Raw genomic sequence first — 14,070 nt, 5'->3', positions numbered from 1 at the left:
CCTTTTTACTTTTTATTTGGAGACAGGATCTAAATTGCCTGGGCTGGCCTTTCAATTCTTCTGCCTTGCCCTCCTGAGCAGCTGAGATTACAGGTGTGGTCCACCATGCCCCACTCCTGTAATGCACATTTTTAATCATTTAACAAGTATAATGTCAACATTCTGAATACAGTTTAGTGAACCATATTTTTCTATTTTATTTAGAGACAAGGTTTCACTGAGTTCTTAGTGACTTGCTGAGACTGGCTTTGAACTCATGGTTCTCCTGTCTCAGCGTCTCATGCCCAGCAAACCATATTTTTCATATGTCATTATATCATGCTCATCTTTCCATGTTAAGTATTTTACTACTATGTAATTTTTAATATATGCTTAAATTATATTACATGATTTATCCTATTCCACTAACTGTATGTTGATCTCTAATATAGACACATCCTGTAAACACACTTATTGGTAATAGCAAAACCTTTGAATGTCTTTAATAATTTCTGTTTGATAAACTTCATGAAATAGATTGGTTGAGCACAAAGAAATTTACATATATTTTAAGATTTGTTTGGACACATATCACCATTTTTTATATTAATGTTTGAAATGGCTGTCTCTTGAGAGTCTCGCCTACACTTTTGCATTTAGCATGTAGAATAAGGTATTTGTGTCTCTTTCTGTTTTAATGAGGATTTTAACTTTCTGTTAAGATTACATATAGTTTTGTTATTGTCCTTATGATAACATATCTTCACCCCATTTGTCTACTTTTTGGGGTAAATTCTTTGTATATTAAATGATATTAAACTCTATGTCATATGTGCTGTTAATTTTGTTTTCAGTTTATAATTTACATTTTAATTTTCTTCACAGCCCTTAGTGTCTTATGCAATTTTATGTTTAAACAGATACATCACTTTTATTCCTGTTAAATGGAAATTTCTACAATTAACTAATAAGAAGTTGATCATTGGCTTCATAACTTTTGTCATTTGAAGTATATTTTTATATTGATAATTTTTTTTGGTTATTTTTATCCAGAAACATAAATTGGAGTTTTATCAAAGTAATTTTTAAGGCACGAAATGTTCTTTGCCATTCATTCCTGGAAAGAAGTATTAAAGCATGGAACTTATCTCCTGCTTGGGTTTGAAATTCACACTTTGTAGCACTTCCATTATGTTGTGATACCATGGTGTGATTTCTTTACATGGTGAATTACAGTGGGAGATATAATGCTACACCATCGTCATATTCCAAGGGAGGTGGGAATCTCTCCTTTGTCATTGTATATTCTTCTTCTAAAATATTACAAATAAATTGCTTAATATTTTATAGTCTTTATGAATGGATTTTCCTAAAGTGAATCCCATTCAGTAAGCAAAGAAAGAGAGTATTGGCACAGCTGCGGGGATGCACTGTGCTTGTTGCAGCTATATATAAAAGTTATGCTAAGGGATAAAACGCCCTTGAGATATTTTCCCTTTTTCTGTTTTATGATTTTTTTATAGTATAGGAATAATTTTTTTCTCTGAAAAATTTATTTACATATATTTACTAAGAAAAAAATTCTTTGAGAACCACTTATGGATTCTTTTAATATGATTATTCTTTTCTGATTTTTTTAACCTTTTTGAGTGAGTGTATGTATATTTTTTTCAAGAATCGTCCATCTAAAAGTAACATGTTGTTGTTACCATAATAACATGTACATTCACAGGCATTTTCCATTGCCTCATTAGTGCCCAGCAAACTCCTGGCATGCTGGTCTTAGTTTCTCAAATGCACCCAAGTTTTATTCTCTGTAAGCTCCTTACGCCATGCTCTTCTCTCTTCTTAGAATTATCTTCTCCTACTCTTCAAGTATTATAAATTATTCTGGATATAGGTGAACATCATATTAGCATATAATCTTACTATCCAAATCCCTTTCTGCACTCTGCAAAAGGCTACCTTTTGTTTTCTTCATTGCACTTACCTTAACTTGTTTTCATGTTTATTTCTGTCTCTACTACCACATTTAGACCTCTGTGAGGGAGCAATTATATTAGCTTTATTTAGCTTTGTTAACAAATTAATAGCATTGTTTTTATTATTCTTAATTTTTATTTTCATTGTTCATATATTCATTTGGGGGTTCTTCTGGTAGGTTTTGGATCAAAAGTGTTTATTCCCCCACCATTATATATCTTTTCTTTTCTGTTATTTTAAAAGAGATTAAGGCTATAAATTGTCCCTTGGTAAGTTTTTGACTGTGTTCAAAACTTATGTCTATATTGTTTGTCACTGATTTCTGATGTCTGCATAGAAAATATAATGAATGAATGCTTAAATTAGAGTATTCTGATTTCTACTAATTTCTAAAGAATCTGTGATTGCAAGTTTTTAATTAAGAGACTGTTTCTACATTTTTGGTGCTTGCATTTTTTTATTATTGGTAATTATCAGTTATGATAGATAATTGAATTTTATGCTCCCTGCCTTTGGAATTGATAGAATTTTTTTTACAGCTCAATATAGGATAAATGTGAATGTACTATGAATACTGGGAAATCATCTAATTTTCTATAGAATCAAAGGCTGATTATATATTTGCCATATTAAACATTTACCATTAATCCCTTTTGAGGCATTATTCCAATCTATTTTACGTGAGATTTTATTGTGCCAAGATTATCATTGCTTCTTTACTCTTTCAGTTTCCCTGTACATCTTCATTGTTTTTCTTTATTTGTACTGAATATTATGAGATATAGGTGTTTGTGTTAGTTATGTCTCTACTCTATATTCTATACTGTATTCATTTACCCTTAAAAAGTAAGTGCATTTTATGTACAACTCTTATTAATAGCATATGGTTAAATTTCCCTTTTTAAAATAAAATATGAAGATATTAGCATTCTGATGGTAATTTTAATGCTAATGGTAATTTTAATGTATTAGATTTTATTTATTCAACCATTTTTATTTATTTTCACCGATTATAAGTTATTATCATTGCTAAAAATAATCTTTCTTTCTATCTTTTTGACTGCCTTTTCAAAAATGTTTGACAACAAAATATTGGCATGATCTTCAAGTTTCAACTTTAAAGCATATTAGCATATTTTAAACAAAAATAAACAGCTTTATACATTTACATGAAAAACTAAATTATTATTTTTTTTATTACTGACATTTAGGTCTACTTCAACAATGGAATACTTTCTGGAAAGCCTGTTATTAAGCATCATTCAACATCTTGTAAGTTATTACTAGTTTATTCTATCTTACAAAAGTATATTGCTTTGCAATCAAACTTACATTTAATTTTTGAATGATTAAATTAGACATTTAAATAAATATAATATCTTAAGTTGTCAGGGTAAATACATATAGGTAAACATCATATTCAAATGCAATATCATAAATTCAAACTAGAAAATACAATTAAAGGATTATTGCTTTCTTAAAATAATCTGTAAGATGAATTATCAACTAAGAATATTAAATTATGATAATGTTTGTGACATTTATGCATGCTAATAACTTTGTCCTGTGTACAGTTTTAGAGATTGTGCCTCTTTTGTTTTTTCTTCTGTTCTTTATTCTGTCCCTTAAACATGGCTTTTCAGAAGTGGGCCTTAGATGCACATCTCTCCTGATTTGCCTTATTGAAGATAAGCATTCCCTAATAACAATATCTCTGTTTAAATATTTATCATAAATATTTTAATCATAGTAAAGGTGCACATGGAACAAATACCTCAAATAAATTTCATTATATAATAATAATAATAATAATAATAATAATAATAATAATAATGATAATAATAATAATAGTAACAGCTGTATGTCACATTATCTGCCTGGTGTTTACCTCTCCAGAATAACCACTTTGACTATATGTCTATTTGCAGTTTTCCTTATAATTTCCTTCATATATCAGCAAACAATATTGTGCATTCTCTATCTAGAGTGACTAACTCAATAGACATTTGCCTGTTTTCTGTCCTGTGGTTACCTTCCACAGCGTGTGTTCTCTTCACCCTTGAGACTCAGATATTCTGAGTGATTGGTCTCTATCCTGTTCATCAGGTTAGCTGGTGGCTTCCTCTGCTTTCTTTTCTAATTTCCAAATGTAAAATTTCTTTGCCTTTTATTTCCCTTTGTCTGTCATCCTCTCTACCGTTATGGATGGATGCATTTTGCAGAGTTCCTGGAAAGAAGGTAGAAAATGTGTGTTTAGACCCCACAGAATATATCTGAAGATTTGGCTTTTTTTAAAATAAATAAGTTTATCAAAGCCAGTCTGATGCTACTTAATATTCTTGTAGAACCCATTATAATTAACTATAATGGATCAGAATACTAATTATACTCATTTGATGCAATTTCTTGCAAAATTTTCACTTTGAGGTTTCTACTTTGCTAGTAACATAGTTTCAAATTAATAATTTACTTGAGGAAGATGAGATTTGATTGTATTCTGAATACATGTTATCCACAACTGGCAACAATATTGATATTCATGTATGTGGCATATACATACACATATGTATATACATATGTTATGCACACATGTATGTACATGTGCTATGTGTGTATGTATGTGTGGATGTATGCATGCCACTAACCACTGGTAAGGATGGACATTTTTAGGGAAAGGAATTTGAGATATAGACAGGACAAGGAACATTTTGGGTCACTTTAAAAGTCTATTCTAATAAGAACTTCCTTAAAAACATTCAATATCATCCACTCATATTTATATTCATCTATCTAACCATTTTTAGATGTGTAGCTAGTATAAATAACCTTTTAAAGCGAATAAAAATAACTCCTATTTTACTGACAAGGAAACTTAAGACCTCCACTAACTATATACTACATAGGATCCATCTCCTTCCTACCACCCCACTGACTTTTTGTCCAGTGTCTATTTTCCCCTGTGAGAATGCAGACATTTTTGGAACTGGTACTTTACCTGCCTTATGTTGTAGTATTTTCATCTTGACAGACTTTATCATTTTTACACTCTTTTCTATTTGCTTATTGATTTTCTTTATTATTTAATTATCTTTTTCCTCACTAGAAAGAATTGTCCATGAGAACAGGTAGCTTTGTTTTGTCTTCTGAAATATCTCTTTAGAATTTTAAGTTTTAAGTTAAATTTATTTTTAGTAGGTGCATTAAAACATAAAAATTATATATAATTGGGTACCGTTCATATATGTACACATTGGATAATGTAAAATCACGTGAAACATCTACTTGTAACACATTTGTCATATATTTATACTTGAAAACTTTAAAAATCTTTTCTCCTAGCTCTTTGAAATGTGCAGTTATTATGATCTCTAGCCACACTACTATGCAATATAGCACACAGAATTCTTGTTCCTGTGTAACTGTAACCTAGTACCCATTGATAAACCATTCCTCAGCTCACCCTCCCTCCTGTTCCCTAACCTCTGGTCATTACCAATCTGCTCTCAACTTTCATGAGACTAGTTTTTTTATTAGATTCTATGTATGAATGAAATTATGTACGTCTTGTCTTTCTGGGCCTGTTTTATTTCATTTAACATAATGACCTCCTGTTCCATCCATGCTGTCACAAATGATGAGGTTTCACTCTTCTTATGGATGATCATACACCATTGTGCCAAGATACCACACCTTATCCACTCATCAATTGATGGAGGCTCTGATTCTTTCCATTTCTTGGCTGTTGTGAATAGCACTACTATAAACAAGGGAGTGCAAATGTCTCCTAGACACACTGTTTTTATTTCCTTTGGATATATATACCCAGTAATGGGTTTGCAGTATCATATAGTAGTTCCAATTTTAATTTTTTGAGAAACCTGCATCTCATTTTCCATGAATCTTCTAATTCACATTCCCATTGACAGCGTGCAAGGGTTTTCTGTCCTCCACATCCTCCCAGACTGTCATCTTTAGTATTTTTAACAATATCCATTACCATTGGAGTGAGGTGATATCTCATTGTGCTTTTCATCACATTTCCCTCATAATTGGTTTTTTTAAACTTTTTTTCATACATACATTAATCATTTATATGTCTTCTTTTGAGAAATATCCATATGTTGCCCATTTTAAATAAGATTATTCATTTCTAATTTTTTTAAATTTTTTGCTACTGAGTTTTTGGAGTTTCTTATATATTCTAGATATCAACCACGTGTCATTCATATAGTTTGCAAATATTTTCCCCCAACTCTGTAGGTTCTTCACTTTACTGATTGTCTCCTTTGCTGTACAGAAGCCTTTTATGTTGATATGGTCCTACTTGCCCACTGTTTCTTTTGTTTCCTCTACTTTGGGGATCTTGTCCCCCAAACAGTCCCTACCCCTTCCAATGTCCTGAGTGTTTCCTTTTGTTTTCTTCTAGTAGTTTAATAGTTTTATTTCTTTTATTTAGGTATGTAATCTATTTTCAGTTGATTAGTGTAAATGGTGAGAGATATAGGTCTAGTTTCATTCTTCTGCCTGCTGATATCCAATTTTATCAGCACTATTTATTGAAAAGATTGTCCTTTATCCAATGTGAGTTGTAATTACTAAGCACCTTTGTCAAAAAAGCAGCTTGGTGTAGGTTTACATCCAGGCTGTCTATTTTGGTCTAGAGGTCTGCGTTTATGCCAACACTATGCAGACTATTATAGCTTTGTATTTATTTTGAAGTCAAAGAAGGTAGTGTCTCCAGCTTTGTTCTTTTGGGTCAAAAAATGACTTTGTCTATTTGGGGATTTTTGCGGTTCCACAAAATTCTAGAATTATTTTTTCCAGTTCTGTGAAGAATGTCATTGGTATTTGAACAGGAACTACCTTGAATTTGTTCATTGCTTTTGGTAGTAAGGACATTTTTAACAGTGTTCATTCTTCTCATATACAAACAAGGGCTGTTTTTCTTTTCTTTTGTTTTGTTTTTTTCTAATGTCTTTCATCAATGTTTAATAACTTTTATTGTAGTTATTCTTAGCAGTATTTACTCCTAGGTATATTGTTTTATAGTTTACTTTTTACATTTACTTATTTATATATTTGAGATGGGCTTTCTCTGTGTTGTCCAGGCTGGTTTCAAACTTACTATTGTCCTTGCCTCAGCCTCCGGAGTAGCTGGAATTACAGGTGCATGCCACCATATCTCACCTGTAGCAATTTTAAGTGGGATTGGTCTCTTAATTTTTATTTCAGAAAATCTACTATTAGCATGTAGCAGTGCTACTGATTTTTTGTCAATTTTATATTCTGTGTTGTGACATATCTTAAGTATCTAGAAAAGTGTTCATAGAACATTATAGTATGCTGTTTTAAGTCCTTTGGGTATGTTATTTCCTTTTAAATATAAATGCTTTTATTGACTTTAAATAATATAGCAAAAATCACAAGATCAGACATCTACTTATTGTATCTGGTCATATTTGAGAATTTTTAGTTTATAAAGCTTCATGACAATGAAAAATATATACATTCTCTGAAGATTGTTATTCAGGTAATCAGGCAAAATATTTGACATAATAACCTCTCCTCGTGTTATTTCTTATTTCTAGATAATTCTAAAGCACTGATTGCCTTTCTGGCATTTCTGATTATTGTGACATCAATAGCCCTGCTTGTTGTCCTCTATAAAATCTATGATCTGCATAAGAAAAGATCTAGGTAAGAACTGATGTATGAATTAAAAATAATCATGGTAGAAATAGCCATGCAAGCTCATGTCCGTAAGGCAGTCATGGACCCAACTAAATAAATATGTGAATGGAAGAAAACAGCATGGAGTACAGATCATGACTGACACTGGATTGAAGTCATTGTTATGGGTGTTATTGGTTTATATTAAGTATTCATATTTTTTACATTTGCAAATAATGTTATGGGTTTGCTTGAATTACAGCCAGTGGAAAGAATATGTGTCTGTTCTTTTAGGACAAAGTGGATCAGAGAGAATGAAGAGTGGCAAAGGCAAAAGAAAGGAGGGAAATAGTTGGGGACATGTACTTATTTCTTTGGCCAGGAAAAATGATATTTTATGAAAAACAGGAGCATTAAAATCAACTCTTTTGGTCACATTCCATAGTTTAGCAGATATTTCTTGGTTGTTTTATCATCCCTCATTTTTTTCTTTACTCCTCTCTCCCAATTACTTTCTCACCTCTCTTTTCATCTTCTCTGTCCTCCCTCCATTCCCATCTCCTCTCTTCCTTCATCCCCTCCTCTTTTTCCCTCTCTTTTCCATCTTTCTTGTATTCATTTCTTTCTTACTTCAATGCATTCATTAAATAAAATTCACTCAGTTGAATTGAATGCCAACTGAATTCAGTGTTTCTTAAGATCATAGACATTCGTATTTCTTATTTTCACAGCAATTTAGATGAAGCACAGGAACTTGTTGAGAGGGGTAAGTATGCTTATTTTTTACTTATGAATATGCTTGCCCTTTCATTTGAGTCCATTTATTTTTTAAATAAGAACTAGGAAATTTTTAGTTTAACCTGGACTTCTTCTGTTGATACAATGATGAAACTTAAATCCAATTGTTCTATAAGCAAGCCTCTATGAAGTTCCTAGTGTATGCCAAATGCAAGGCACTGAGAATTCCACAGGGATGGGCCACAGACTGCTCTTGAAGGGTTTCGAATCTAATATATGAAGACAGGTGTATTGACAAATAGGACAGTGATTTGATAAATGCTATAGTTACTGAATATATATGGGTCTACACAAAGATAGAAGACAGAAACCTGCTTGTGGGGAAGGCAGGGATCTGGTCTGTAAAGATCCTGAAAAGCACTAGATGAACAGATGAGGAAGGAGGAGGGGTGGGAGAGCAGAAGGCAGGTCACAGAGACAAGGAGGAGATCAGTGTCCTGAGGTCCTTGGCAGAGTGGGATGATGGCTGTTCCCACTAAAGGCACAGTTAGGGACAGGACACAGAAGAGCAATTTGATTTAGGAGAGGAAAAAAAATTCCTTTTTTTGTCAACTTTTAAATTACTTCTTTAGTTAAAAAAATCATGATCCTGTAAAAAGAGATGGAATTTAAAAAATTGAAGCTATGCTTACAGTAATGAGTGCTTTTTTTTTTTTTTTTCTCTCTCTTACTCAAGACAGGCAGACCTTAGAATACCTCTCTTGAGTTACATTTGAAGGGCTTCTTCCTTGTAACAGCAGGTATCAAGGCTATGTGCAGAAGCATGAGGGCTGCTTCTCTGGAGGTCCCTTGTTGTTAACTTTGTTTTCTTTTGCAGAATATGTTAATATCTGACTGTGTGTGTTATTAATTCATTCGTTTGTTTATTATCTTCTCTCACTAGAATGTAAGCTTTGGAAACACAGGGAGGTTTTTCTTTCTCTTCACTGCTCTATCCCAGCACCTGGAATTCAACACATACTAATGAATAAATGAATCAACAGGATAGCATGTCCTGAGAGTTAGTTTTGATAGACTGAGGAAGAATTAAGAGCACAGGAGCAACAGCATCTGAGCAGAGGAGGAAAATTCATTTTAAGGAGTTAAGGCAGATTGGAAAGGGAAATTTATCTCAAAATTAATAGTGATTGCACCATAGAGTGTACTAGAACTTATACACCTGAACTTCATAATCCCCTGAGAGTGGTCTTCAGTTCAGAATGAGTGAATATACTCATGATCCCAGCAACCCAAAGAAGCAACAGCATGTGGTCATTTTGATACTGTGATGGATAGAAGGTTTCTATGGACCATAAAAATAATGTGACACTCTCATGGACAACTTTTCTTCATCTTTAAATGGAGAAAATTAACATGAGTACTAAAATAAGGATACCTAACAGGACATGGAAAAGTAATAGAAACATAGTTTTTATATTATGTTAAAACATAGTATGACCATGTTTCATGTTCTAGAGGCACAATAAATGAATATAACTTGTTTCATAGTCTAGTGTAAATAGACAATAAAACTAAACTGAGTAGTGGGTAGAAGGGTATTAATCAAATTTTCTTGTTTAATTTGCATAATTACAATATTTTAGAATAAGTTAAAATGAAAATAAAAAGAAAAAATAGTTATAATGTAATCATCTTAATTACTATAAAATACATGAAATTACATGGATATATGGGTGTCCTAACAATGGTGATATTTAGTTTGAGATCTTTTCTGTAGGAATAGAAAGTATTCTAGTAGAATACTAGAAAAGCTGTTCTAGTAGAGAGAACAATATGAAGCCCAAAGGAAGACTGAAACACAAGATTTGAAAGATATTGATTTATTGGTGAATGTTTATATGTGAGTGAGGTTTTCCGGGCAGCCTGTTTGTGAGAAGGAAAGACACTAAGAGTAAAGTCTTAGATGCAAATTTGTGAATGTGTATGCACATTTAAAAGACAGACATAACATTAGACTTGAATCTTTAATATGTTTATAGATGATGAAAAACAGCTGATGAATGTTGAACCAATTCATGCAGACAATTTGTTGGAAACTTATAAGAGAAAAATTGCTGATGAAGGACGACTTTTTCTCGCTGAATTTCAGGTATGGGTTACCCTTGACATAGGATAATAAAATTTTGAATGTATTTATCTAAACATTTGTTTTAATAATGTATCCCGCATACTACTCCAATATGATCAAGGCAGATATTATTAGTAGATATTTATAGACCAGATGAAATGTTAACAAGATTATAATATGAAGTGAGTAAATATTTTGGTATAATCCTTTATTGTATTATTATCAAATATGAAGTCATGTCACAAAACATATTTGGCTGATTTATACTTGTACTGTAGCTATTTATTCAAGCATCTGTTTTTAAGTGAATTTCAGAGTGGTGCATCAACTAATTCTGAATTTTGTCTTACTCATGAAGTTTGTTCTGAAAATAATTCATCATTCATTTTTAATGTTTTGCATAACTCCTAATAATGTTAGTCTTAATAATCATATCTGACATACTTATCAGTATAAAGAAAATAATTGACATGATGTCACATTAACTCAATACAATAACTGGTGAAGGTAAATTTCTTTTCCCAAATCTTCTCTAACCCAAAGAACATTTGTGTCTTTCAGAGCATTCCACGGGTATTCAGCAAGTTTTCTATCAAGGATGCTCGAAAGCCTTTCAACCAAAATAAAAACCGTTATGTTGACATCCTGCCTTGTGAGTCCTCATTGAGAAATGAATTTTTATATATTTAAGCTGTTCAATTGCTCATTATTTCACTTGTTTCTTTTCTTTCCTTTAAACAGATGATTATAACCGTGTTGAACTCTCTGAAATAAATGGAGATGCAGGGTCAAACTATATTAATGCCAGTTATATTGATGTGAGTAAGAATATGAAATTGTTTTATATTGTTGTCATCATTGACAGTTCAAATTTTTCGTATGTTTATGCATTCTGTTCAGTTTCTTCTTTGTCTTTGTAAAGTTTTATAAAATTTATTAGAAATATTTTGAAGTAAGCCAGGTCACAGATGTGAACAGTCTCACTAATATTTATAAGAGTAGTTCTTGATTATATTCCTGTTGGTGTCAGATGTAACATAAGATTTTCCTCTTTGTGAAACAAAATTATACTACAAATTAATATACTATGATGCCTATTATGTGCTGGATAGTAAAATAAATGACCTAGCATATATTCATCATAAGAACCCCACATTTGCCCAGCCATCTGCACTATGCTAGGTGTGTAAATGAGGACCAAGAAGCTGACATTAGTTACCTTGTGCTTGTTCACACAATCACAAAGACTTGAGATTCAGCTTCAGTTAGCCTGACTCCACATTGCTTCTGTTATGTACACTACATTGTACCTGCAACATTCTTAATTGACATCCATACTCTGTCCACTGAATTTATCCAAAAATGAAAATATCTATACATGGTAAATTTCTGAAAAATATTTTAATATTTCCATTAATCATATCATTGTAAATAAGTAATGCTTTACATGAGTTAAATAATTTTAAACAGTACAAAAACATTATAAACTGAAAAAACTCTTCTTACCCAATCTACCATTTGCCGAATATCTCCATCCACCAGAAGAAATAACTTCTATATTGGCTTTTTATTTATCCATCAAGAGGTTTTTATATATATAATTAAAGCACCAACATATATTACCATCCATTTATGTGAAAATGTAAACACAATAGTCACACTGTTCTGTATCTTGCTACCTATATAACTCTCTATCTGGGATTTATATGATATCATTGTAAATAACAGGGTCAGCAACTTTTCCTATGAGGGAGCCAGACCAAAAATAGTTTTGACTTTGTGGAGCATTTTTACATCTAGCTATTTTTATAGTGATTTGCAGTATAACTGCATTGAGGTTTATTTTATCAGTTCCTAATTATCAGGCATTAAATGTGGTTTCTTAACTTCTACTACTAATAACAATGGTATAATGAATCATATGAACTCTTATTTTTCCAAAAGAGTTTCAGTGTATCTGTAGGATAAATTTCTGTTAGAATTGCAGGGACAAAAAAAAACACCATAGAGAATTGCAATTAAAAAGAAAATTCTAAATGGCTCTCTAGAGGGGTTTTACAGTTTATAATCCAGCAGCAACATATGAACATGCTCAGGTCCATATAGCCTTGACAAAAGAACGTGCTATAGAAAGGTTTGACAACTCAATAATTTACCAAATATATTTTACGCTGTTATGTATGCTGATTTATAAGGTAATTCCCCAGATTCTTAAAAAGAAAAAAATAATTCAGCTGTTTGTTGTTGTTGTTGTTGTTTATATTGCTATTGCTGTTGGACCACTTGAATATATAAATGTTTAGTAAAGACTCAAATTTCAAATTATGCTTATATATTTTGGCAGTGCATTAGGCAGTTTGTACAGCAAATTAGATGGCTTAAAACAACAGAAACTTATTCTCACACAGTTGTGGAGGTCAGATACCTGAAAATAAGGTGTCCATAGAATCATACTCCCTCTGAAGTCTCTGAAAGAGCCTTCCTTGCCTCTTCCTAGCTTCTGGGGGCTGCTGACAATCCTTGGCATTCCTTGGCTTATGGTTGTATCACTCCAAACTCTGCCTCTATCCCAAGGCCTTCTTCCCTGTGTCTCTAGTCACTGTATGGATGTCCTTCTTCTTTCTCTTATAAGAATGCCTGTCATTGAACTTAGAACACAACCTTGTTCAGTATGACATCATTTTAACTCTTACATTCATAAAGATACCATTTCCAAATAAGGGCACATTCTGAAGAGCTGGTGACATAAGTTTTGGAGAAACACAGTCCTGTCCACTGTTTTGTAATCATGTATAATTATAGAATAACTTGGAAATGTTTTCTAGACACATCACTCATCTTCAACCTCTGAGCCTTGGTCACTAATCAAGTTACTTTTTGATATATCTAGTGATTTTCCAGGGCTAAATTATTCACATCAGTGATGATGATGACTATTATGATTATAATAATATGATTTATACAAATTTTCTATTTATCAGTTATTATATAAGTGCTTTATGTGTATTAATTCAGTTAAATATCACAACTCCAAAAGATGTTCTCTACTTTGCTAGTAGAATCATCTGGGATTCTCCCCTTAGCCCCAAGCATTCTGTCCCTAGAGAGAGCACCCTAACCTTTGTTTCCCTCCATTTTGTTTGATATACAACAGCTTTAATATCCTTGTTTGCTATTGTCCCTGGAAATCCATCTTAGTCTACAAATAACCCTTCCCTTAACCTGTCCTCATGATATCCACAATGAAATCTCTTATTCTGTCTTTTTAATATAATCCTTAAAATATTTATTTTTAATAGCAGCCAACACTTTTTGCAAATGTTAAGTCATAGTCCAAAGAATAACTATTAGTTCTATGTCATATGTTTCTTACCTCTATTTGAACTGATTCTGTAAGATGAGCTCCACAGACCTTCCCAGTTAGCACTAATCAAATTTATTTTACATATGGTGTTTTTTTACAAATAATAATTTGTTATTCAAAGTAAAATACTTGAGAGCAGATCTGCTAAGACTTCACAAGAGCTTAGATGATCTCTAGGAAAAAACAAAAACCCCCAAAACACCTGGCA

General features: G+C 32.0%; 1 protein-coding gene across 4 annotated transcripts in view; it reads left to right on the top strand.

Annotated features, from left to right (window-relative positions):
- The window catches only part of Ptprc (protein tyrosine phosphatase receptor type C), a 116,199-nt gene that overhangs the window by 83,201 nt on the left and 18,928 nt on the right, over positions 1–14,070 (top strand). For all 4 annotated transcript variants that reach the window (XM_046464787.1, XM_046464770.1, XM_046464780.1 and 1 more), the window contains 6 exons: positions 3,174–3,234; positions 7,551–7,659; positions 8,364–8,398; positions 10,410–10,519; positions 11,060–11,150; positions 11,240–11,316. In XM_046464787.1, coding sequence (XP_046320743.1) covers positions 3,174–3,234; positions 7,551–7,659; positions 8,364–8,398; positions 10,410–10,519; positions 11,060–11,150; positions 11,240–11,316 — 483 coding nt within the window. The remainder of the gene's footprint in view (positions 1–3,173; positions 3,235–7,550; positions 7,660–8,363; positions 8,399–10,409; positions 10,520–11,059; positions 11,151–11,239; positions 11,317–14,070) is intronic.

The sequence above is a fragment of the Marmota monax genome, unplaced genomic scaffold, assembly GCF_021218885.2.
Source record: "Marmota monax isolate L192 unplaced genomic scaffold, Marmota_monax_Labrador192_F-V1.1 WCK01_AAM20220418_F8-fsc00099, whole genome shotgun sequence".
NCBI lineage: Eukaryota > Metazoa > Chordata > Mammalia > Rodentia > Sciuridae > Marmota > Marmota monax.
This window is presented reverse-complemented; position numbering and strand designations above follow the sequence as displayed.